The 25,686-nt window shown below is 39.8% G+C and overlaps 6 protein-coding genes across 6 annotated transcripts; all 6 read right to left on the reverse strand.

Annotated features, from left to right (window-relative positions):
• Positions 1–96: 96 nt before the first annotated feature.
• GCK72_021820 (uncharacterized protein) lies at positions 97–1,425 on the reverse strand (the record flags this gene model as incomplete). Its single annotated transcript, XM_003091585.2, has 2 exons — positions 97–410; positions 1,251–1,425. The coding sequence occupies 2 exons, from the start codon at positions 1,423–1,425 to the stop codon at positions 97–99; spliced, it is 489 nt and encodes a 162-aa protein (XP_003091633.2).
• A 1,031-nt stretch (positions 1,426–2,456) lies between these two features.
• GCK72_021821 (uncharacterized protein) lies at positions 2,457–3,239 on the reverse strand (the record flags this gene model as incomplete). Its single annotated transcript, XM_053734513.1, has 2 exons — positions 2,457–2,725; positions 3,068–3,239. 2 exons carry the CDS (start codon positions 3,237–3,239, stop codon positions 2,457–2,459), a joined length of 441 nt encoding a protein of 146 aa, XP_053583426.1.
• Positions 3,240–4,876: 1,637 nt separating this feature from the next.
• Positions 4,877–5,716, reverse strand: GCK72_021822 (uncharacterized protein; the record flags this gene model as incomplete). Its single annotated transcript, XM_053734514.1, has 3 exons — positions 4,877–5,035; positions 5,455–5,507; positions 5,551–5,716. The coding sequence occupies 3 exons, from the start codon at positions 5,714–5,716 to the stop codon at positions 4,877–4,879; spliced, it is 378 nt and encodes a 125-aa protein (XP_053583427.1).
• Positions 5,717–5,950: 234 nt separating this feature from the next.
• Positions 5,951–11,558, reverse strand: GCK72_021823 (uncharacterized protein; the record flags this gene model as incomplete). Its single annotated transcript, XM_053734515.1, has 5 exons — positions 5,951–6,087; positions 6,583–9,818; positions 9,866–10,164; positions 10,207–10,360; positions 11,515–11,558. The coding sequence occupies 5 exons, from the start codon at positions 11,556–11,558 to the stop codon at positions 5,951–5,953; spliced, it is 3,870 nt and encodes a 1,289-aa protein (XP_053583428.1).
• A 3,186-nt stretch (positions 11,559–14,744) lies between these two features.
• Positions 14,745–15,818, reverse strand: GCK72_021824 (uncharacterized protein; the record flags this gene model as incomplete). The annotated part of the gene is made up of 3 exons (XM_003091567.2): positions 14,745–14,954; positions 15,006–15,148; positions 15,677–15,818. 3 exons carry the CDS (start codon positions 15,816–15,818, stop codon positions 14,745–14,747), a joined length of 495 nt encoding a protein of 164 aa, XP_003091615.2.
• Positions 15,819–17,092: 1,274 nt separating this feature from the next.
• GCK72_021825 (uncharacterized protein) lies at positions 17,093–25,179 on the reverse strand (the record flags this gene model as incomplete). The annotated part of the gene is made up of 6 exons (XM_053734516.1): positions 17,093–17,762; positions 19,187–19,435; positions 20,346–20,509; positions 20,555–20,686; positions 21,829–22,357; positions 25,088–25,179. 6 exons carry the CDS (start codon positions 25,177–25,179, stop codon positions 17,093–17,095), a joined length of 1,836 nt encoding a protein of 611 aa, XP_053583429.1.
• Positions 25,180–25,686: the final 507 nt, after the last annotated feature.

A 25,686-nucleotide genomic window follows, 5' to 3' on the forward strand; every position in this document is an offset into this window, starting at 1 on the left:
CCTCCGCTGAAAATGCAAATTCCGAAAACGAATACATTAAGAGTACTTTATTTTCAAAAATAGACATGACTGATTATCATATACAAATTCAAGTTATCATTGCACTTGTATCCCACAATTCCTCAACGCCTTCTCCTGACACCGATAATGAACATTTGCATGACAATCCACACACTGCACCCCTTGTTTCATAATACCATACAACATGCTTCCGCAGTGATCACAGAACGTCGGACGGGTGTAAAAGTGTTTGTTGAAGTGATGGTTGTTGGATGATGGGTCGACGGACGCAGAGCGGGTGCGATGGGTGAGAGGCTGCTCCGGGAGCTGTGGGGCACGGGAGGATGGGCCAAAGGTGCAGCGAGCCGAGATGAAGGAGTGACAACGTTTGTGCACGACCGTTTCGCAGCCTGGAAGGAAAACGTTTGGATGAAACTTTGAGATCCCGTCATGACTTCTATTCTGACTCAAAATATTCCAAATTTAGAAGCCAACTTTGAGATCCCGTCACGCTCGGAGTTTTGGTCAGAATTGGAAAACGTTTACATAATCATAAAGATCAAATCTAGGGCTACATTTTTGTAGTTCACCACTTTTTGATAGCTCCGCCCACTATTGAGATATACCACTTTAAGGACAAGTACCTTTAAGGCGAGGAGAGAGATCCGCAAAGAAACTAGACTCTCTCGCTTCTCTGCGCCTCCTCCTCTTTCCACCCCTCTCTATCTCAGTGTTGAAAAGTCGCGTTACTTTAAATGCACATATCTCAAAAGTGAGAGTAGCCATCAAAAAGTTGTCAACTAATAAAGTGTAGCAAATTTTACGGTGATTATTTTTGTATTTGAACGTTTTTTAATAACTCCACCCACTTTTGAGATATGCGGCTCCAAAATTTGATGATCTGGTCACTAAAGATTAGACGCAGAGAAACGAGAAAGTCTGACTTCTCTGCGTCTCCCTAGGATGATTTTAGTCGAAAAATAAAATTACACAGAAAAGCAAGAAAAACATGCAGAGAAATCAGACACTATCGCATCTCAGCGCTCTCTCCCTCTCCTCTCTCTCTCTTTCTCACTGTTGAAAAGTCGCGCCACTTAAGAGGCGCATATCTCAAAAGTGGGCGGAGCTATCAAAAAGCTGTCAACTACAAAAATGTAGCCCTTGATAAGATCAGTATAGTCATATAAAGAATTTTAAATTTTGACAAAAAAACTCCGACCATGACGGAATCTCAAAGTCTCCTAACTTACCCAAACACTTGTATCCCTGCTTTCCAACTCCAAAAATAAACTTGGTGCAAAATGAGCAGAACGTGGGTTGTGTCAAAACAATCGCCTTGAACTTGTGACCAGCGATCTCATGGATCTTGGATCCATCCGATTGGCGGATGACGATAGGCATTTGAGGCTGCGAGTCGACGGACATGATTTTCAAGAAAACTGGAAAGGGGGTGTGGCCTCCCTGAGGTTCCTTTATATACACACACTTTAGGGGGCCCCGCCCCCTTCATGTGATCTTCTCCTCTATCCCTCCTAGACACCACTACACAAGTGAATCCCGTGTCAAATTGAATTAGAGCCGAGCGCCTTGTGAACAATGCAATTATCTATGCGTGGCGGTGCGGACATCAGAAATCAAAAGAGAGGTGCTCGGTGAGATGTGACTGGCAGGGGGGATGACCAAAAATGAAAGAAGATGGATTAGGCTGTTTTTTTCTTTTGGGTATCATAGGTCGGAGCACTCAGGAGGCACTCAAAAATGATTGGATTTTGGAAAAATTGTGGGGAAAAACAAGGAACTGAATTTAAAGGCGCATGGGACGGAGCTATCAAAAAGTGATCCACTACAAAAATAGAGCCAGATTCTTGATTTATATAAAAATTGCAATTTGAAACGTCATTCTTAATTTTCAGGGTGTAGGACAGGATAGCTTCGAAGGCTGATTATAAGCAAGTTCACAGACTCAAAAACTTTGGGTCAGTCTTGCTGTGTAGGATTTTGATTCAGCGTTCTAATTTTTACATCATTATGTAGATAAAGAATAAAGCAATATTTTTGTAATTGAGCATTTTTTGATAGCTCCTCCCACTTTTGAGATATGTCCATTTAAAGTAGGGAGTGGGAGGAGAGACGCAAAGAAAACAGACACTCTCGCTTCTCTGCGCTCTCTCGCTCTCCTCCCTTCTCTATCTCGCTGTTGAAAAGTTGCGTCATTTTGAAGGCGCATATCTCAAAAGTGAACAGAGCTATCAAAAAATGCTCAACTAGAAAAATGTAGCCCATGTCTTGTTTAGTATGCATACAAAAAACTGAAACGTTGCCGAGCAGAGACGGGATTTCAAATGTTAATCCAATTTTTTTAATTGCATTTTGAGAATTCGTTGTTTTATTCAAGTAAGTAAAAAAAACCAAATATTATGTATGTCAGAAGAAGATCAGAAGGCAAGGAAATTATATCAGGTACAATTGTGCATCGCCTTCTCCTGACACCGATGATGAACGTTCACACTGCAATCAGTGCATCGGACTCCTTGTCGGACGCATCCGTAAAGTAGACTTCCACAGTGTCCACAGAATGTTGGGAGCGTATAGAAGTGCGCTGAGAAGTTGTGATTGTTGGTGTCGTCTGAAGCAAGTTGCTCCGGAGCATCGATTACCTGTGGAGCGCACGTGCAACGCGCGACAACTGACGAATGGCATCGTTTATGGACGACACCGTCGCAGACTGCAAAGTCATTAATTTTGATTGGATTACTGTAGCCACATTTACTAGGGAAGGACTTCAGATGACCGGGCCGTGATCTATATAATTGAAAAGTTGAGAAAACGCTGATTCCAAATATATATTCAGTTTTTGCAAAAGTAGAGAAAAACGAGGTCAAAGTTTGATAAGTCATTTCCACAAGCTAAGGTAATGTAAGGTATGGTAAACTTTAACCTTGTTTTTTTTTCGAATACCAGGCTTCGAGGGCAAAAATTAAATAAATATATTTATGATCAGCGTTTTCTCAGCTTTCTAATGATATAGGTCACGCCCCATTAGAAGATTACTGTAGCCATCACTCACGTTGACATTGATATCCCTGCTTTCCAAGGCCATAAATGAACTTGTTGCAGTAGGAACAGAAGCTTGGCTGGGTGAGGAGCACTGCTTTGTACTTGTGACCAGAGATCTCGTGGAGTTTGGAGCCGTCAGATTGTCGGGTTACTACAGGGATTTGGGGTGGGAGTTCGGCCATACTGGAGAGGAATGAAAAACAATGATATGGCTGAAACTGAGACGCCAGTTTTTATATATGAGAATTGAGACTCCGCCCACTTTTTTTGAAGTCATGGGATTGGGAAAACACGCTATGCGATGTCTCTCTCGTCTCTAATACTGGAGAGGCTAGACACATGATGTTTGAGGAGTAAAAGAGAGGAATTGTAAGTTAACACTCAGACTAATAGAGAGTTTTTAAAACAAATTTACAAATGAAACAGTCTGGAAACTGGCTGAAATAGTGAAAAACGCTATCAGATTGTTTCGATTCTAAGATATGAGGGCTCTAAGTTGTCGGTAATACTTTCTCAACTCAAGTTTTAAAAATCGCTGAAATAGTGAAGAAACTCAAGTGCCAAGAGTCTCGATCAACATCAAAATGTTATTTCTCAAAGATTTACTAACTAAGTAGTCTAAAAATAATGTTAACTATTTAAAAAAGACAAGCTGAACTAAAATATGCCCATCTTCGGTGTCAACGCTAATACTCAACATCAAATGTAGCAAGTTCCAATGAAAACTGAAAACTGAAAAATGCTACTGAAAATATATTATATCAGTGATTTATGCGCAAACCGTCTTGACGTTTGGTAACAGAAAACAAGAATTCCGACTTTTCAAAAATTGGGCAGACGCGAGTTCAAAAATGGGTATTCATTTTCACAAAATTTTCTGAAAAAAGTGCTTAAACTATCATACATATTCACCTATTGATTGAATTTTAAATTTTTAGTCAAAAACAATAGCTTTTTCCAAAAAAATTGGGCATTTATTCAAAATATTTTTCAAAGCGGGTCCAGCAGCCCGGCCCGTGACAAGTCTGGCAGTAGTTACTCTCACTATTAGGCACAAGTAAAAATGAAAATAATAAATGTCAGAAGTTCTGACTCAGAATGTCTAAGTTTTTCAATTGAGGAATAAACTTAAAACTTATTGAAAAAATTTTAATTTTCTGATTCAGAAATGTTTTATTCCAGCTGTTTTTCTGACCTACGCCCATTCATAAGAGTTTTTTTTCATGGTACGGCCTATTGCTCGTAAACAACCCTCAAACCTTTATTTTTTTCTAAAGTTTCCATGTTCTCCTCTGAATCTTCAGCTGTTTTCAGCTCAAAAATCTAGTGAATTATATCAATCTCTCAGATACTAATACTGACCACAAAACCCGTGTCAAATCCCCGAAGATTAACAGATCAAACCGATGTACAATTAGTTTTCAGCCAACTGCCCAAAAACGGCAAAAAAAATACGTGCGAGTTCGCAGAAATATGATGTTGTTTTCGAAAAGAAGAGGAAAATCAGTCTCTCCCCGCTCTTCTCATGCTATTTGTGTGTGACTAGAGAACGAAATGTGTGTTCGACACACATTTTGTGTCGAGGAGACACACGGAGGGATGCGGACGGGCAGAAGAGAATTAGATGACGGCAGAGGAAAGAAAGAAATTAAAAAAGAAAAGAGAAAAGTTTGTTTTTAAAAAAAGGAAAAGGCTAGAAGAATGTAAACTTACGTGCCTTCGACGCGGATCGTCATTTATTGGGAATAGTGTATAAGTGTGAAAGAAAAGACAAAGAATAAATTAGTCATCAGATTTTTCGATTTTCCGATTTTCCATCTCATTTTTTGTTCTTCTTGCCACCAGCTTCTCCACCTTTTGCACGTTGACCGCCACCACCACTCTTACCCTTACGACGGCAACAAATGAAAACTCCGACGCCGACACTAACGATGATATGAAGAAGGAGAATACCTCCACATGTGATGAAGAACCCGGTCTGGAAATTATGATGGGGGTTGGGGAGATTAAGACAAGGGCTACATTTTTGTAGTTGACCGTTTTTTGATAGGGATGTGAGGTATTGAGATATGCGCCTTTAAAGATTGGTACCCCAGAAGCGAGGCGCGGAGGCACCGTCTTCAGTGCCGCGCATCTCAAAACCTTGCGGTGTTAGCCAAAAATGCTCAACTACAAAAATGTAGTCCTGCACTCAATCTTCACAATCATATTAAAGTTTTTTGAAATTTCGGCGAACATGATGCAGTTCTGAAACCATATTATCTCGAATGCTATATCAACTATCGAGAAACTACAAAATATGAGACAGTCAATTTTTCATAAGCTCGCTTGCTTATAAAATGGTTCATAATAAAAAATATTGTTTATGTTGCAGATTCGAGCGATTTCGCAGCAAACTTGGTAACCCTCGGAATTGTCTATGTCTCTCTCGTTATAATAATACACGAACACTGAAACAAGTACTCAAGGTTCAAAACCAGTATTCTAACTCACTCATCTTGCAATTTCTTTTCAGAGTGAGAAAATCTCTCTGCCTTTCTTTCTGCATATCCAGAAGACCACGAGTGTACGGTACTTTACCGTATTGTAAGAGTTGTATTAGCTCAATATCATCCTTTGACATGTTCATCGGGCATGGCATTGTTGGGGAACTGGACATTTCAAATTGAGAACTGATGAGATTCTGATGATAAAGATCTAGAGTGAAGTTGGAGAATGATAAGATCAGAGGGGAAAAATTGGGAGGTCGAAATAAAAACATAAACTATTTATTCACAATATACAACATTTTTCAAAGAAAAAAAAAGTAAAATCACATAAAAAAACAACACGAGATCATATTAATCACAAAGGAATTTCGGAAAAATCATGGGAATTTTATTTCAAAAAAACATTAGAACTTGACATTGTCATCATCATCGTCCTCCACAGCCATTCCGGTATCGAATTGACCACCGGCTTGATTGGAAGACTGCTTTTGGGTCAGGGCAAAGTAGGCGCCACGTTTTGCCATTAGTTCGTTGTGGGTTCCTGGAATAATGAAGGTTTAAGGGGGAGGTAGGATTTAGGCTAAGGCTTAACACATTTTGGGGTTCCGTTAATTGAGGTCTTAGGCTTAAAATTAGCTTGAAATTAAGCCTAAACATAAATTTGTCGGTTGAGGCTTGAGAAAGTCTTTAGGCTTAGGCTTATTCAATATAAAGCGCCGTTAAGGGTTTAGGATTAGGTTTGACTATAACTTGAGCCTAACCATAAGATTGTTGGCTGAGGCTTAAGGAAAACCTTAGGCTTAGGCTTAACCCAATTCAGAGCATCATCACGCTCTTAGGCTTAGGCGTACTTCAATTTGGAGCACAATGAAACTCTTAGGCAAAGGTTTCACTAACTTTCAGGTACTGGCTTGAAAAAGTCTTTAGGCTTAGGCTTAACACGATTTGAAGCTCCGTTTAGGTCTCAAGCTCAGGCTTAGCAGCGATTTCAAGCATAATCCCGTTCATTCTAAATCTCAGACTAAATAAAACCAACCTTGCTCCACAACCTGTCCATTCTTCACCACCATAATACACCCGGCATTCACAATAGTCGACAGCCGATGCGCCACCACAATACACGTCCTATCCTTCGCCGCAGCATCCAACGCCACCTGCACCTGCTTCTCGGATTCTGTATCCAACGCACTCGTCGCCTCATCCAACAACAGAATCTTGGGATTTCTGATGAGAGCACGGGCGATGGCGATACGTTGCTTCTGACCTCCGGAGAGCTGAGTTCCCTTCTCTCCGACTCGTGTCTCGTAGCCATCTGGCAGTTCTGAGATGAAGTTGTGGATGTTGGCTTTCTGACAAGCGATGGAGATCTCGGCCTCGGTGTACTCTCCAGGTTGCAGTCCATAGACGATATTCTCCCGGATCGAGGTGTCAAACAAGATTGGTTCCTGGGACACCAAGGCGATGTGTTTTCTCAAATGCTTCGGGTTCATCTGTCTCAAATCGTTATTGTCTACTGTAACGGCGCCATCCAATGGGTCATAGAGTCGTTCCAGTAGTGAGATTACAGTACTCTTTCCACATCCACTCGGTCCAACCAACGCCAGCGTCTGTCCAGGCTTCACGTGGACATTTAATCCTTGAAGAATTGGTACTCCGGGACGTTCTGGATAACGGAAGAACACCTTGTTCAGTTTGACTTCTCCACTCAACTGGGGACGGGTACCGTTTGGAGTCATCCCATCGATTCGTGGCTCCTCCTCCAACATGTTGAAGATAAGTCCTGCTGCGAAAGTGGCTTTGATGTATTCTGGGAAGTAGGAGGCGGCGAATCCAATGGTACCGAAGGAAAATGAGATGGCGAACAAGACACGTAGCACGTTCTCCGGGGACATGTGGACATTATTGTCAAAGATCAGGAAGAGTCCGAACCGGAAGGCAGCAGCATAGGTGAAGAATTGAATAGAATTCGCGAATCCATAGGTTATACCACGGATGACTGCTTTTGACACATTTCCATTATGTGGGGAGTCTAGATGGGAGCAGAAAATGTTATAGAGCTTGGTCTGGAGTGTCAGAGCTTGCACCGTCCGGATATTCTCAATAGCTTCCATCGCAGTCTTTCCAGAGTTCTCCATCTCCTTCGCGTCACTTGTAGCGGTTCCTCCATGATACTTGATAACAAGTGCCTGACCGACAGCCATGAATGGGAAAATAGCCATGACGAGTAGAGCCATTTGCCAGCCATAGTAGAAAGCGATTCCGAGACCTCCTCCGATTGAAGCGATGGCGTTGAAGACTGAGCCCAGACGGTAGTCGATTGCAGATTTCACATTTGGAGCATCAGTAGCCAGACGAGTCGTGATACGTCCTGGGGAGTGTTTTGGCATATCGAAGTAAGTAGCATCTTGTCTCAACACATTTCTGTAGACTTTGCTTCTGACTCTCATGGTGAGTCCCTCGGCGGCCACTCCGAAAAAGGCGCACTGGAATAACATTGATGTTCCTTGAATCGCTGCAAGAACCAAGAACATGAGCGCCCAAAAGTGTCCATCTTTTTTCATTTGCTCTCTGTCGGGATTTGAGAAGACATTGATGATCTGGGAGAAGAATAGGGAGAACGCTGGCATGACGGCTCCTTGGATGAGAGCGGCGATGATGGCGAAGAAGATGTAGATCCATTCCGGTCGGGCGTACTTGAGAATTTTGAAAAGGTTGGCTTTCACGGCTCCTTCCTCCTCGAGCTCTTTTTTCAGGCGCTTGATTTCCTTCTCAGCGGGTTCAGGGGCAGGTGGAGGGCCTTCCACTTGAGATTCCTGAGTTTTGAGGACTGACCCCTTTCTTTCAGATGTCTGTCTAGACATTCTTCGTTCCACCTCCTTCTTTTTCATCGGCTTGTCTTCGACATCAGCAAAGACTTGAGCGTGCACAAGTTCATGGTAGAGACCCTTCTGCTCGATTAAAGTGTCGTGTGTTCCTACTTCCATAATCTTTCCACCTTTCATCACAATAATCTTGTCAGCATTCCGAACTGTGGACAATCGATGGGCGATGACTATAGTAGTCCTGCCACGCGACGCATTCTCCAAGGCTGCTTGCACAACACTCTCCGATTCTGCGTCCAGGGCACTTGTAGCTTCATCCAACAACAGAATCTTGGGGTTTCTCACCAGGGCTCTCGCAATAGCGATACGCTGCTTCTGACCTCCGGACATCTGGACTCCACGATCTCCAACCAACGTGTTCAGACCTTCTGGGAATGTCTTGATAAAGTCGTATGCATTAGCTTCCTTCAATGCTCTGTTGATCGCTTCCGAGTCAACATCAGCCCTTCCATATCTGATATTCTGCTCGATGGATGTGTTGAAAAGATTTGGTTCCTGGGATACTACTCCTACGAGCTGTCTGAGATACTTGATATTAAAGTCCTCAATAGCGATATCATCGATATAAATCTTTCCGGCATCTGGGTTATAGAATCTTTGAAGAAGTTGAATAATTGTAGACTTTCCACATCCAGAGGATCCTACCAACGCTATCGTCTGCCCTGGTTGAGCTTCCAACGATACATCCTTCAGAATCTGAACATCCGGACGAGTGGGATAAGTGAATTCCAGGTTTTGGATCTTAATCCTTCCAGAAACCTTCTCCGGAGTCACTCCTCTCTCAGAATACGCATCGATTTCCGGAACTCTGTCAATAACTTCGTAGAGAGAAGCCGCTGCACCAAGAGCCGTTCCAATGGTAGCGAACTGCTGTCCGGCTTGTCCCAACGCCATGGATCCCATCATAACAGAGAAGAAGACGGTAAGTACTGTTCCACTTTGAAGCCTTCCACTGTACACATAGTTGGTTCCCACCCAGAACGCCAAGCAGTAGGAGGCGTAGATGATGACGAAGAACGAGGCGAGACCGGCGCCGATCAAGAACGACTTCTTGATTCCTGTCTTCTTACCATGCGCCAAGGCATCCTCATACCTCTTGCACTCGTACTCCTGACCATTGAACGCTATCACTGTCCGGATAGAGGTCAGCACTTCCTCAGCGATTCCTCCAGCGACGGCGTACTGCTTAGCTTCTTTGGTAGCAGCGGTTGCCAGTAGTTTAGCAAGGAACAACCCGCAAATCATCATGAATGGGGATAAAGACATCATGATAAGAGTGAGAAGCCAGTCGTAGGTGAAGGCTACCGCGAATCCTCCGATGAACTGAGCCATCATCTGGAACGCCAGACCGACTTTGTCTCCAGTACCTTCACGCACTCTTTCCAGATTGCTAAAACACTTCAAATTAGTTTTCAGCATAAATAATAGTGTACTCACTCAAAAAGTTTGTTCGATAACGTTCCTGATGTATTCTTATCATACCACGCTATCTCATGGCGCATCACTGAGTAGAAGAATTCTCGACGGAATCTATTTGACAGATTCTCACAGATCACCAGGAAACAGGAAGCTTGGATGAAGCCGGCGGCGAAGATTCCGGCGCCAAGATACACGTATTGCAGACAATTTTGGATGACATCGTGGGAGAAGTCGTCTTTGGCCTTCTTGACGACAGCGGGATCAGTGGAGTTCAGAAGGATCGTGCCGATTTCTACGAAGTTTTGAGAGACGTTACCCTGAAACTCAAACGGTAGGAATTGTTATTCTGGAAGACCTACCATAATAATAGACATTAGCGGGAGACCTAGACCGGTTGCACATGACACAATGATTCCGACTATCAACATGATTCGATCCAGTGTGCTGGTGTAACGGAAGAGTTGGAAGATTGAGATCTTAGGCGGTGGTGGGTCCTCGACTTTTTTTGTGGAGCTATAAAAACCGATTTATTATAGAAACCTCTATTTTGCATACATTTTGATAGTTACATCTTAAATTAAAAATGAATCAACATGATCTGTAACTTGATTCAATTTCTACCTAAATAAGATTTGAAAGCAGATTCAGAATCCAAACTGTTCCGTAACCAGGCTCCGTTTTGAGCTACCTAGAATTATGATACAGAACCAAATTAAATTAAATCTCAGCTTTTAGAAAATCAGGTTCAATTTTAGTTTTATATATTATGAAAGCGGAACTTGTGAGCATTCTGAATCTGCTTTCCAAATCTGTCTGAGATCAAAATGTGCTCTGTTACAAGGTTCTCTGTAATTTGGTTCAATTTCTCCCAAAATAAGACTTGAAAACAGATTCAGAATCCTCAAAATCTCTTTCCAAATTTGTCTGAGATCAAAATGAAGGGAGTACAAAAGTGTAAATAACTCAGTCCATTTTCCAGCTACCGTAAATCTAAAAACTTATTCAGAATCCTCAGAATCTCAGTTCTAAGAATATATAGCTCAATTTCAGTTTGTTATGTTCCTGAAAACTGAAATTATGAGCGTTCTGAATCTGCTTTCCAAATCTGTCTGGGATCAAAATGAACCGAGTTACAAGATGATCTGTAACTTGGTTCAATTTCTACAAAAATTAGATTTAAAAACTGATTCAGAATCCCTGAAACTTCAGCTTTATATGTATATAAATTTATATCAAATTACTATTACCAGAAAGCTGAAATTCTGAGCATTCTGAATCTGCTCTCCAAATCTACCTAAGATGAAAATGAACGGAGTTACAAAATGAACTGTAATGAACTTTGCTCAATTTTCACCTACATAAAAGTTGAACATAGTTTCAGAATCCTTAGAATCATATTTACCTGGTAATCTTTGCCGATTTTCAATTTAAAAAGCTCAAAACGCTGAAATTGTGATCAAAATACAAAAATGTGTGAAACTCCGTCCATTTTCCAGCTACCAAGAATCTAAAACCTGATTCAAAATCCTCAAAATCGCAGCTATCTTTTTGACTTAATTGAAATCCAAAAAGAGATTCAGAATTGTCAGAATCCCAGCTAACTATCCATATTACTCAAATCTGAGCCTAAAACTCACAAATCTGAAAAAAAAACCTTAAATACTCACCCCTCCGAAGACGAGTCATCCTTCTTCTTCTTGAACAGACCCATTACCTGAAATCAAACAAAATTATATTAAAGAACTCCGAAAAGAGAAAAAACTCAAAGAAACAGAAAAAATTGGAAGGGAAAAATGAAATGAGACTCCATCTTTATCAGTTGACACCCTCCCACCCCTCAATTTTTATTTTATCGAGAGGCATTTCCTTGAGTACACACGAAAGATCTCTAGTTTGTTGAAACAAAAGTGTAGGGTCTATGGGAGGGGAAGTAAATAGAAAATAAGGGAGGGAAAACCAAACCAACGTACACATTTTGGACCAAAGTTGTGGAGAGCACGGAATCAAAAAATCAAAGATCTGGGAGCAGGGGCACGGTTTTAGCCTAAGGTAATGGTAATGAGTCGTAGTAGTCTGGGGTGACTTAGACGCGTTTTATCAAAAATCTCACTCTGTCAGTCTTCAGAACTTTGGCATTGGCATTGTTATAGCTGTGAGAATCCAAGCTAAGTAAACGGATGCAGTCTGGCGCGCCTTTGACGCCTTTTTTCCAGAAGGTGACCTGTATCATTTGAAAGCTGGGAAAACGCTGATTCCAAATATATGACCAGATTTTGCCCTCGAGGCCTGGTATTCGAGAAAAAACGAGGTCAAAGTTTGGACCGCTGACAAGTCATTACCATTGGAAGGTAGGTAATGGTAAAGAGGTATGGTAATGACCGTAGAATAATAGGACAAGAGCTATATCATTGAAAAGCTGGGAAAACGCTGATTCCAAATACATATTCAGTTTTGCCCCTTGATGCCTGGTATACGAGAAAACCAAGGTTAAAGTTTCTCTACCTTACAAGCTCAGGTAATGTAATGTTAGGTAAAATTTGACCTCATTTTTCTCGAACACCAGACCTCGAGGGGAAAAGCAAGCTATATATTTGGAATCAGCGTTTTCCCAGTTTTCCAATGATATTAGTCACGTCCTATAAGTCCACTGAGATCCGGCACGGTTTCAGGCAAAACTAGACTGCGTACTGATAACCTGGAACCTAGCTTATATACTAAATACTACCACTACTAGAGAAACGAATAATGATATCAATTAATGATGCAAAACCCACCAAAATACGTACAAAGGGGAAATTGCGAAACCTATTTTTCCTAGATATCATATTTCAGATGGAGAGTGACCCTCCCCCCCTACATTCCATTTTTATAGGAGCATAGAGCACGCGTCTCGGGGAGCATAAACTCCGTTTTTTGATGTCTTCTCTTCTTTTTCAAGGATTTCTCTTCTTTTTCTTCTTCAATTCTAGAAGAGCAGAAAAGAGGAGCCGGCAGGCTAATGAGATGGGCTGAGCAGAAAAAAAAAGAAGAAAAAGAAAAAAATGTGAGTTAAGTGGTTCAAAACACAAGTTCTGTTTTATTAAGAGACTGGGGTGTCGTTGGCGCGTTATTCGAATCAAAGGAATCGTGAACTAGGAGAGCTAGAAGTAGTCTGGGGTGACTTTGGCGCGTTTTTTGAAGGAATCTGAGATTCTGATGGGATTCTTGTCAACTGGCGTGCTTTTGGCGCGTTTCTTTATTCTGAAGTTTTTGACCTTCTTGAATACTGGCGCACCTTAGACGCATTTTCAAAGTGAACAAAGATACTAGCATATTTAAAGAATTTAAAAACAGAAAGAAACAGTTGTGATTGCTATTTTTGGGGTTTTTCATTAGTTTTCACTGGAAATGCAAATTTCTTACCGGAAAATTGGATTTGTGGCTGAAAATCCGGGTTAGAAGGCAAGAAATTCACTTTTTTTGCAACTTCTATTGAAAAAATGGCAAAAATGACAAAAATGAGTTCAAATGTTAAAAAACTGTGCCGAAAAGGCGATTCTACAGTAAAATAACAGTTGATAACATAATTTACCCATTTTCGGGATAAAAAGTTTGGAAAAAGGCTCCCGGGCTCAACTTTTGAAACTTTTCTAAAACGTCCTGGGTTCTAAGACTGTAACAAACTAAATAAATGACAAAAACCCAAAAAAACCTCTGTTATCTTTCCTCTACTCCCAAATTCTTCCTCTTATATGAACTACATTGAAATTTTACAACTTTCCTTGTTCTCCGAGCATAAACTCCGCATTTTTCCGTGTACCAACTGTTACAAACCACACCGAGTTTCGTTTTCGTTATCAGATAGACTCTTTTCTCTTCTCTTTTTTCTCTTTTTCTTCTCTTTTTCTTCTCTTTTCCAGCGACCAAAATTTCTTTTGTGTGCTCTCCGTGGTTTGAGATTGACGATTGACCCTGGCATTATTTACCCCTTGTCTGTATTTTTCACCGAGTTATCAATTTCCAGAAATATTTTGAATGAAAAATGAAAAGATTGCGAAACCTCGAAGATAAGGTGATGCAAACGACACACTCTTCTCCCCCGACACGAAACAAAGAACCGGGACGTGAAGAGAGCACGGTTTCGAAAACGGTTTGACAGGGAGATGATAAGAGGAGCTCCTGATTTTTCAAAGAATTCGAAACTGGCAGCATTGCCTCCAGTTGGCTTATTACTGTGGTTTGAAGGAGAGCTGAAGTCATATTTTTTAAAATTTCAGGTTATAATGATTCACATGGAATGCATTTTTATTGCAAAGTGACCTGGTTTTTGAAAAATTGAAAAATTTCATAAAATGAAAATTTTCATACATTTTTTGATTTTTTTCCCTCCAAATGGACTTTACCCATAATTGTAGCAACTTTCATGCAGTTTTCGAAAAAAAAGTGAAACATAGGAAAAACCAATTTTCGTCCTGAAAAAGGGTGAAAATGTGACATCTTTCAAATTTTTGTTGTTGTCTTGATCATGTTTCTATTGTAGAAATGAAAATTCTGAAACTTTTTCGTTCTGATAATATATATCACATTTGTCATTCAACATTTTATGTCTGTAATGGTTAGAATTTCAAAAATTTGAGATTCTAATCATTCTGAATCACTATTCGTTTTCCATGTACCTCAAAAACAAGTAGACCTTTTCAAAACGCGCCCACGACACCCCAGCCTCTCTCTCTCCCAACCCGGAAAACCGCACAAACGAGCATAGATTAAAATTTCGTAAATTTTCGATAAAATTTTGCGATAAGCGTTAACTTTTTTCGAAAAGCGGTTTTGAAATGACGTTTTTTGATGCTGAAAATAAATGCTGAAAAAAAGAGAATGTTGGGAAATTGAAATCTTTATTGTGACTTTCAGAAAATCAATTGCATAGAATGCTCATCGCTTGAATTGGTAGCTTAATCCCCACCAAATCAGCAGCCGACATATTTCTAGTGGCTCCATTATGCCATAATCCATATGGGAATTTAGTGGCGTACCATTTTGAGTCAATACATTGGAAGCCGAGCGCATCAAACACGTTGATCGGGTCCCCGTACTCTGGATAGGGCTTGTCGGTGAGATGGACGCGCTGGAATGTGGAATGCGTCGCGTGTTGCGTCGCGGTTGACCTAATACGTACCATAAAATAACCGGTGGCCACTTTGATATCTTCCGTCGCGTTTACAATCACATAGTTTTCTTTTTGCTGGACTGTGAGGCAGGTGTAGTTGTAGACACAATCGGAGATCTTGTAGTAGGTCTCAGAGTTGGAGGCGTTGGCGTCTGCAAATTTGAATGGCATTAGGAAAACAGGTTATATAAAAATGTAGATCAAAACTCAGGCTATATTTTTGTAATTTAAAGTTTTTTGATAGGAGTGCAGAGTTTTGAGATATGAAGCTTCAAACTTTGGAGAGACCTGCGTCCCTGTCGCAGCCGTCCTTCTTTAAGGCCCCATATCTCAAAACGGTGCAGCGTTATCAAAAAATTTTCAACTACAAAAATAATCACCGAAAAATTTCCTACATTTTATTAGTTGACAACTTTTTGATAGCTTTGCAGGATCTTGAGATACGGAGCGTTGAAAAAGAAAGAGTGTGGGGGAGACGCAGAGAAACGAGACATTCTCGCTTCTCTGCGTCTCTCCTTAGCTTCAAACGCTTGTATCTCCTAACCCTGCACTCCTATCAAAAATCTTCCAACTACAAAAATGTAGCCCTGGTTTTGATCTACACGACCATCTAGATTTCGAAAATTTTGGACAAGAACAGAAGCCGAGACGTGATTATAAACTTCGAGAATAGAACTTACAATGAGAATAGAAGAGACTTGTAAACGGTGGGCAACTTGAGCAGTCCGTTGGGGAAACGGTTTCATAGTCGTACTCCACTTCGAATTCACATCCGGACGCAAGAAAAGAGAGTAGGAGAAGGAGAAAGAGGGGAATTTTCATTTTTTGCAGTGGAGAGAAAATAAGGAAAATAAATTTTAGGAGAACTGGCGAGAGAGGGAGTGCTGGATATGATAATGAGTGCATTTATTATAAAAATGTGTTGTGTACTTAGATATTTTATTCACATTCTTATTGATTTGTGTCAATAACAGGGAATTTTGGAGATCCCGTGAGATTCCCCATCACAACCAGCTTATGAGAAAATAAGCAACCTTGAAGGCGTCGCAAACTGTTGAAGTCGGAGAAGATGTTTTAATTTTTAAACTACTAAATAGAAAAAGAAGCGCGAGTGTCTGCCTTCTCTGCGTCTCCCCTCTCTTCCTTCTTGGCGCTAATATTCAACGCGTCGTATCTCAATAAGCTGCAGAGCTATCAAAAAGTTGTCAACTAATGAAATGTAGGAAATTTCTCGGTCATTATTTTTGTAGTTGAAAACTTTTTAATAGCTCCAGTCACTTTTGAGATTTGCGGCCTCAAAATTGGGCGGTCTGGTGACATACACAGAGAAGCTCGAGTGTCTGTCTTGAGATACAGGTCTTTAAAAAGTGATTATATAGTACCATATTTTGAAATTGCATTTATTATTCAAATCATGAGCAGAGAAAAGAAAAAAAGAACGCAAATCTGCAAAAATTTCTCACTCGATAGACGCAAAACAAGCTTATGTGAAAAAAAAATTAATTTTTTTTTGAAGTCACAGATCACATAAAAAAAACAAGCTTTATGAAATAGTCGTAACTTGTGTCGAATGGATTTTGGACGTTGTCAGTGTGCCCCTCCGCGCCATACTCATCTTCCGGCCTTTCTGTAAGAACACTTTTAGGATTAAGTGTGTCGAATTTATAACAAATTTGTAGATAAGAAAACGGGCTACATGTTTGCAATTAACAGTTTTTTGATAGCTCCACCCACTTTTTAAATGTGCGCCTTTAAAGAAAGCGGGAAGAGGCTGTAGTTTCTGAACTTTAGAGGTGCATATCTCAAAAGTGGGAGGAGCTATCTGAAAACTGGCAACTACAAAAATGTACCTTTATCCCCAAATTCTTCAAAACACCATTCCTAAGTGTCTTATTAAACTTCATATAAATAAAAACCGGTGCAGAATTCCCAAGTTGCCAGCTGAACTGTCCAAGAATGATAAGCCAGAAAGGGACTTCGATATAGTTCATACTGATATAAATTAAGGAGGCCATTAGATTAAAGGCGCATATCATAGCAGATTGGAAGAAGATTTGGATGCTCTGAAATGCCACAGTGGGTTACTGTAGGTTAGGTCAACTTACCGCGCTTCTTGACTCGGATCCTGTCGACACATTTTTAAGTTTTGCTCCCAATACGAAACAGAATAGAATATAGAGGATACATGTGACGAATACCACTCCAATGTTGTTGAAAAACATAGGAACATTCTCATAATCCATGTCTCTTCCCTCAAAAATCATCGGGGTAAAAAACCAGGAATGGAATTTAGAAGTGAAAAGACTCGGAGTATTACAGAATACATAGTACATGGTATAGAGAATTGCTCCCAGAATTACAAGAAAAGTACGATTTCCTTCGAAAAAGAAAATTCTGGCTCGAGGAACGAGTAGATCAAATATCCGGTTGACAATCAATATGAGAGCAGTCACACAAGTACAACACCAGAGTCCTGTACCAGACATTCCAGAGAAATAGATGAGTGTTGGATAGGAACAGAATACGGCGCCCTGGTATGCAAGCCATCCGGTGATAATACAGTCGACAACTATGGATAACATATCAATTATTGCCAGGAAAGACATGATTTTGTAGCAGGAAATCTTGAAATGCTCTTTTTCAAGCATTACAAAGATTATTGGAATGTAACAGATATTGATAAGGATGCCAAGGGAAGCTTCTGTGATACCAAGGATTGGACGGGAGACACCATCTCTTTTGGTCCATTCTTCAGGGGTATGGGCGCTGAAAATTATTTTGAAATTAAATTGGTTGTGTAGATAAAAACCAAGGCTACATTTTTGAAGTTTGTAACTTTTTGATAGGGCTTAGAGATATGAGGCCTAAGGCTACGAGAGCAGTTTGCGTCTCTCCGAATTTTGAGGCTTCATATCTCAAAACCGTGAATCGCTACCAAAAAAAATCCAACTACAAAAATGTAGCCCGTCTTTCCATCTACTAATAAAATATAAAATTTCAGCCATTTTGACTATCTCTAACACCAAAACTCACCTGCAATTATAAATAGGAATCGCTTGAACAGAGCCATATCGGATAACCTGGTTCATTATTTTGATGGATTTTTTCTTATTTTTAAAATAAATGTAGACAATGTGCAAAAAGTGCCAAAATCTTTCTCTTTTTGCTAGAAAAATGGAAAATAATGGCGCACAAATTTAGAATAAGAGAATAGAGATTACGACTTTTCCTGGAAGAATAGTGAAAAAATGAAATAGTGGACGCCGAAAAACAGATTCGTCAGCAAAAGCTTAGTAAACAAAGAAAAGAAATTAATTAGTGGGAGCCAGACTGAAATTATTTCCTGAGATTCTGGTGCAGAAAAAAAAACAAGTTTTGGTTGTTGCCAATGTCAGGGTATCCTCCGCACTGTACTTAGCTTCTGGCCTTTCTGTAAGAAAAATGTTAGGAAAAAATAATGTTAAATTTATAACAAGTACGCAGATCAGATTACGGGCTACATTTTTGTAGTTGGAAGTTTTTTGCTCCTATCAAAAGACTCTCAACTACAAAAATGTAACCCTTATCTTGTTCTACTTTTACATACTGCTTACTTTTTTTTTAAGTTACCAACAATTTACCTTAATTCCCAAATTCTTCAAAACGTCATTCCTTATTGTCTTATTAAACGTCAAATATATGTACGAAAGCCGGTGCAGAAGTTTGAAGTTGCCAGCTAAAATGGCCAAGAAGGATAAACCAAAAGGGTCCCTCTGGGATTACACTAATCAAAGAAGCCATTAGGTTAAAGGCGCATATCATGGCGGATTGGAAGAAGATTTGGATACTCTGAAATGGCTAATTGGGTTACTGTGGAGGTTGCTGTAGGTACCGCGCTCCTTGACTCGGATCCTGTCGACACATTTTTAAGTTTTGCGCCCAATACGAAACAGAATAGAATATAGAGACAACAAGTGACGAATACCACCAGAATGTTGTTGAAATACATAGGAACGTTCTCATAATCCATGTCTCTTCCCTCGAAAATCATTGGGTTAAAAAACCAGGCATGAAATTTAGAAGTGAAAATGCATGGAGGATTACAGAATACAAAGTACAAGGAATAGAGAATCGCTGCTAGAATTACAAGAAAAGTACGGTTTCCCTCGAAAAAGAAAATTCTGGCTCGAGGAACGAGAAGATCAAATAACCGATTGGTAATCAATATGAAAGCAGTCACACAAGTACAACACCAGAGTCCTGTTCCGGACATTCTGGAGAAGTAAAGCAGAATTGGATAGGAACAGAAAACGGTGCCCTGGTAGGCAAGCCACCCGGTGATAATACAGTCGACTACTATGGATAACATATCAGCTATAGCCAGGAAAGAGGCTTCAGTGACACCAAGGATTGGACGGGAGACACCATCTCTTTTAGCCCATTCTTCAGGGGTATGGGCGCTGAAAATTATTTCGAAATTAAATTGGTTGTGTAGATAAAAACCAAGGCTACATTTTTGAAGTTTGTAGCTTTTTGATAGGGCTTAGAGATATGAGGCCTAAGGAGACACCATCTTTTTTCGTCCATTCTTCAGGGGTACGGCCGCTGAAAATTATTTTAAAATCGAATTGGTAGACAAAAACCAGGGCTACATTTTTGTAGTTAGAAGTTTTTTGATAGGAGTGCCGGGTTAGGAGATATGGGGCTTTAAAGATGGGTTGCTCCGACAAGAGATGGAGGAGGAGACGCAGAGAAACGAGACACTCTAGCTCCTCTGCGTCTCCAAGCTTTGAGGTTTCATATCTCTAAACCGTGAATCGCTATCAAGAAATTGTCAATTGTACAAAAATGTATCCCTGGTTCTGATCTACACATTAAATATAAAATTAACTGTATATAGGCAAGGAAATACCAAGAAACAAAAAAGAAGTGATAAGTCGAAAACAGAAATGAAAAAAAAACAGAAACTTTTATCGAGAAACAAGAAAAAGTCAACACCAAAACACAGATTCGTCAGCGAATAGAGAAAAAATCTCATTAGTCGGAAGCAAACAGACACTGGACTTAGTTCCTGTGATAATGGCGTTCGCTCTTGAAAATGATAAATTTAAAGGCGCACATGTCGAAAGTGGGCGGAGCTATCAAAAAGTTGTCAACTACAAAAATGTAGCCTTTGTCTTTATCTACCGGGATACATATATAGATAGACCAAGTTAGGCAGGAGCCACTTGTGACGTGCTTATAATTGTTGTACGAACGAGTTTCTGTGGGGTCTGAAAAAAAATTCGAAAACTTTTCTCTTTTCTCAAGAAACCTACCTTCTTCACCCCGATCTTTCTCAAAATTCCATTTCTTATTGTCCTATTAAACCTCAAGTAGATCAAAACCGGTGCGGAATTCCCCAATTGCCACATAAGTGTCCCCACGAGAATTAGCCAGAACGGGATGTCGATATAATTCATTATCACATAAATGATAGCGGCGGCTAGGTTAACCGCACAAATCAGAGCGGATTGCAGGAAGATTTGGGAGCTCTGAAAACGTTCTTTGGGTTACTTTAAAGGATTACTGTAGCTTACCGCATTCCGAGACTCGGATTCAGTGTCCACGTGTTTTAGTTTTGAACAGAGTGCCCAACAGAAGATTCCGTAGAGAAAACAAGTGGCGGCAACAACGAAAAAGTTGTTGACAATGTGAGGGATGTTGGCGTACTGGAAGGGAATTTTTTTTGATAATTAGAGATGTTTGAGATCCCGTCACGGCTCAGGTTCTTGTCCGATATTTTCAAAATCTAGACGGCTGTGTAGATCAAATATAGGGCTACATTTTTGTAGTTGGAAATTTTTTGATAGGAGTTTAGGGTTTTGAGATAAAAGCGGTCAAAGCTGGGTACTTGTGGCGCCGCGGGAAGAGGAGGAGAGGAGGCGCAGAGAAGCGAGAGTGTCTCGTTTCTCTGCGTCTCCCTCTCCCCCCTCTCTCCTATTTCATGGCGGTTATCTTTAAGACGTCGTATCTCAATAACCTGCAGAGCTATCAGAAAGTTTTCAACTGAAAAATGTAGGAAATTTAACGGTGATTATTTTTGTAGTGAAAAGTGTTTTAATAGCTCTACCCACTTCTTATTATTCACTTGGTATACTACAAGTCTCGTCTTAAATAGTGACAACGAAAAATTCCCAAAAAATACAATTTCTTGTTTAAAAAGCAGAGAAAAATCCATTAAACCACCAAAAAATGAACAAGATTATCGAGTATGGCTCTATTCAAACGATTCCTGCGTATAATTGCAGGTAAGATTTTTGAGGTAAAAATTTTTATATGAGTGTGTAGATCATAACCAGGGCTACATTTTTGTAGTTGGAAGTTTTTTGATAAGAGTGCAGGGTTAGGAGATACAAGCGTTTAAAGCTAGGAGAGACGTAGAGAAGCGCGAGTGTCTGTCTTCTCTGCGTCTCCCCTCTCTTCCTTCTTGGCGCTTATCTTCAACGGGTCGTATCTCAATAACCTGCAGAGCTATCAAAAAGTTTTCAACTAATGAAATGTAGGAAATTTTACGGTGATTATTTTTGTAGTTGAAAGTTTTTTGCTAGCGATTCACAGTTTTGAGATATTGGCGGTCAAAGTTGGGTACTTGTGGCGCTAATATCCAACGCGTTGCATCTCAAAAGTGGGCGGAGCAATTAAAAAACCTTTTAACTAAAAAAAATGTAGTTCTCGACAGGATTTATTTAGAAATCTAAATTTTTTGAAAATTGAACAAAATATGGAGTCAGCACGCAATCTCAAATTTGGTAAATTTTCAAATACATTTTTTAAATTTTAATTTTCAGCGATTTCAAGCATTCTGACATACTTCCTTCTCCATATCCTCAAATATCATCGGATCAAAAAACCAGGCATGAAACTTGGAGGTAAATAAAATGGGCGTATTAAAAATTGCAAAGTACAACCCATAGAGCACTGACACCACCAACACCAAAAATGTCTTGTTCCCATCAAAAATCATGGCTCCAATCCTAGGAAATATCAAATCCAACAACCGATTTGTCACCAGAGTCACTGCAATGACACAGGAACAGCACCAAAGTCCCATTCCAGCCATTCCAGAGATGTAGATCAAATTCGGGTGGGTACAGTAGACGGCGCCTTGGTAGGCGAGCCACCCGGTGATAATGCAGTTGATGAGGATGGAGAAGACGTCGACTATCGCCAGAAGACTCATTATTTTGAAGCATGACATGCTGAATTGCTCTTTTTCCAGCATCACAGAGATCATTGGCAGGTATATCAGTACTAAAATAACGCCAAGGGATGCTTCAGTGAGACCGAGGATTGGGCGGGGGACGCCATCTTTTTCGTACCAGTTGGGTGGGGTGTGGGCTCTGAAACAAAGAAAATTTTTGTGTATACTAAACAAAGCAAGGGCTACATTTTTGTAGTTGACCACTTTTTGATAGATCCGCCCACTTTTGAGATATGCGCCTTCAAAGTGCGGTGGGTGCCTCTCTTTCTCTCTCTTTATTCGGCACCTGGTATCTTAAAAATGGGCGGAGCTATCGCTAAACTTTTAACTACAAAAATGTAGCCCTGAATTTGATCTAATAAAAAACATAAAATGTAATCAATTTTTTTTCAAAAAGTAGTCTGTGATAATGCTTGGAAGTTGACAAAAATAAAAATATATTTTTTGGAATTTTTTGATATTTTTTAAGTCAATTTTGAGTAAAACTACCGAGTTTTTGCAGAAAAACACTGGCATTTCTTTTATAATTAAGAATTTCTGTTATAATTAAAGAAATTTTAGATAAAAATGTGATAATTTGTACTAAAATGTAGTAAATGCGATGTATAAAATTTCATCCAAAAAAATTCATTCAATGATTTTTACTATGAAATTTCATTTTTTTTTTCGAATAGTTATAGTCTACTGATGAAGTCTGACCAATTTAAAGACCACTTTTTTCCCCTCGAAAAAACGAGACGCAGAGAAACCAGACACTCGCGCTTCTCTGCGTCTCCTCTTTAGTCACCAGACCGCCAAACTTTAAAGCCGCATATCTCCAAAGTGGGTAGAGCTATTAAAACACTTTTTACTACAAAAATAATCACCGTTAAATTTCCTATATTTTTTCAGTTGACAACTTTTTGATAGCTCTATAGGTTATTGAGATACGACCCGTTGAAGACTAGAGCCAAGAAGGAAAGAGGGGAGACGCAGAGAAGGCAGACACTCGCGCTTCTCTGCGTCTCCCCTAGCTTTAAACGCTTGTATCTCCTAATCCTGCATATCTATCAAAAAACTTCCAACTACAAAAATGTAGCCCTGGTTATGATCTAAACACTCATATAAAAATTTTACCTCAAAAAATCTTACCTGCAATTATACGCAGGAATCGCTTGAATAGTGCCATACTAGATAATCTTGTTCATTTTTTGGTGGTTTGATGGATTTTTCTCTGCTTTTTAAACAAGAAATTGTATTTTTGGGAATTTTTCGTTGTCACTATTTAAGACGAGACTTGTAGTATACCAAGTGAATAATAAGAAGTGAGATACGAAATGAGGTGACGCGTCTATGTGATTCGGTCCAAGACCGTTTAGTCATGCGGAACGGTTAGTCATTTCCTGATATTCTTTGTTCCCAATGGTCTAAAGCACAAAGTTCAATAACAATTATTTATTTCAATGTAAACGTAGTTTCCCTGGATATTATCTGAGGGCTGACACTTTTATTGAACATCTCGAAATAGACGTCCCCTTCGTTCGCGGTTCTCTTCGAAAATACAAATATCGATCGTTTTCGATGTGCATTCTGAGTTGGTGGATGAATTGACTCCTTGATTTGCCGATAGTAATGCATAAACACTTTCCGATAGCTATCCATAAGAAGGAAGAGGGTGGGCACGACTACCAGGGAGTTTCTGAAAAGTTTTTTTGAGATCCCGTCCTTGTCGGAAATTTTCTAAATTTAGAATGGTCGTGTAGATCAAAACCAGGGCTACATTTTTGTAGTTGGAAGTTTTTTGATAGAAGTGCAGGGTTAGGAGATACAAGCGTTTGAAGCTAAGGGAAGACGCAGAGAAGCGCGAGTGTCTGTCTTCTCTGCGTCTCTCCCCTCCCCTTCTCTCCGCCTTCTTGGCGCTAATATTCAACGCGTCGTATCTCAATAACCTGCAGAGATATCAAAAAAGTGTCAACTAATAAAATGTAGAAAAGTTTTCGGTGATTATTTTTGTTGTTAAAAAAATTTTGATAGCGTTGCAGGATTTTGAGATACAAGGTTTCAAAGATGGGCGGCTTCAACAGGAGAGAGAGGGGAGACGCAGAGAAGCGCGAGTGTCTGAGTTCTCTGCGTCTCCTTTGCGAAAATTGATAAATAAAAGATAAAATGACACAGAAAAGTACTTGAAACCGTCAAAATGAGAGACGCAGAGAAATCAGACACTCGCGCTTCTCTGCGTCTCCTCCCAGTTGTGCCTTCAGTCACCCCACCGCCGAACTTTGAAGCCGCATATCTCAAAAGTGGGCGGAGCTAACAAAAAATGGTCAACTACAAAAATGATTAACGTTACATTTTCCACATTTTTGTAGTTGACCACTTTTTGATATCTCTGCAAGAAGGAGACGCAGACAGTCAGACACTCGCGCTTCTCTACTCCCTCTCTCAGTCCTCGTCTCTCAGCCACCTAAAGACGCATATCTCAAAAGTGGGCGGAGCTATCAAAAAGTGGTCAACTACCAAAATGTAGCACTGGTTTTCATCTACATAAAGGTACAAATATCAAAACGCTGATACAATTCATATCACTATCACATATCTTCAAACATTGGAATTTAAAAAATTTCTACGAAAAAATTTTTTCAATTAATTTTTTTCCAAAAACCTAATTTTAAATTAAAATCATAAACTTAGTGTTATTTATCATCACAAATGTCTCATTATTATCATTACAAATGTCTCATTTTCACAAAAAATAGACTCCGCCCACTTTCTTTGTTCACCAGAGGCAACCAGACCTTACTCAGCAATGAGTCAAAACCGTGGGGAGCCTAAAGTGGGCGGAGCCTAATTCTTTGAACTGGAAATCTTGAAAACCAGAAGCAAAACTCACGTATAAACCATTGTATCAAAAATCAGATTACACCAATGCTCGACATCATCGGGAAAATCCAAAATAATCGGTAGGCACTCTGTCAAAATCATAAAAATGATGAAGGCTCCAACAGCGATGAGCGCGGGCCGGATAAGCTAAGATAAGCTCAATTAAAAGTTAATTAATTAATTTTGACCTACTTTACAACTCTGCACGTTCTCTTGTAACTGATATTTAGTACTTAGAGTGTAGAACACTATATTGCTGTCATGACGGACCAGAGCGGCCAGTCGTTTTCGATTTAAAAAATAAATTATCTCTAGAATTACCATGGAGGATACTGTAACCACTAGGCATACTGTAAACACGAATTTCATCATAATTAGTTGAAAGACTGCGAGAAAGGCGTAGGTTAGGGAGATGAGAAAATTGGCGGTGATGAGAGTGACGGCGATCCAGAGGCGGGGCTTGTTTTCGTAGTCTCTGTAATTAGTTATTAATTACAAAGTGTCTGGTAATTATCTGTGTATATAGATATATAGATAATAATAATAATATCAAAAAATTAGTGATTTGGGAGTTAGGCTGGCATCGTTATTACAAAAAATAAAAACATT

This window comes from Caenorhabditis remanei, chromosome V (assembly GCF_010183535.1).
Source record: "Caenorhabditis remanei strain PX506 chromosome V, whole genome shotgun sequence".
In the NCBI taxonomy this organism is placed as follows: Eukaryota; Metazoa; Nematoda; class Chromadorea; order Rhabditida; family Rhabditidae; genus Caenorhabditis; species Caenorhabditis remanei.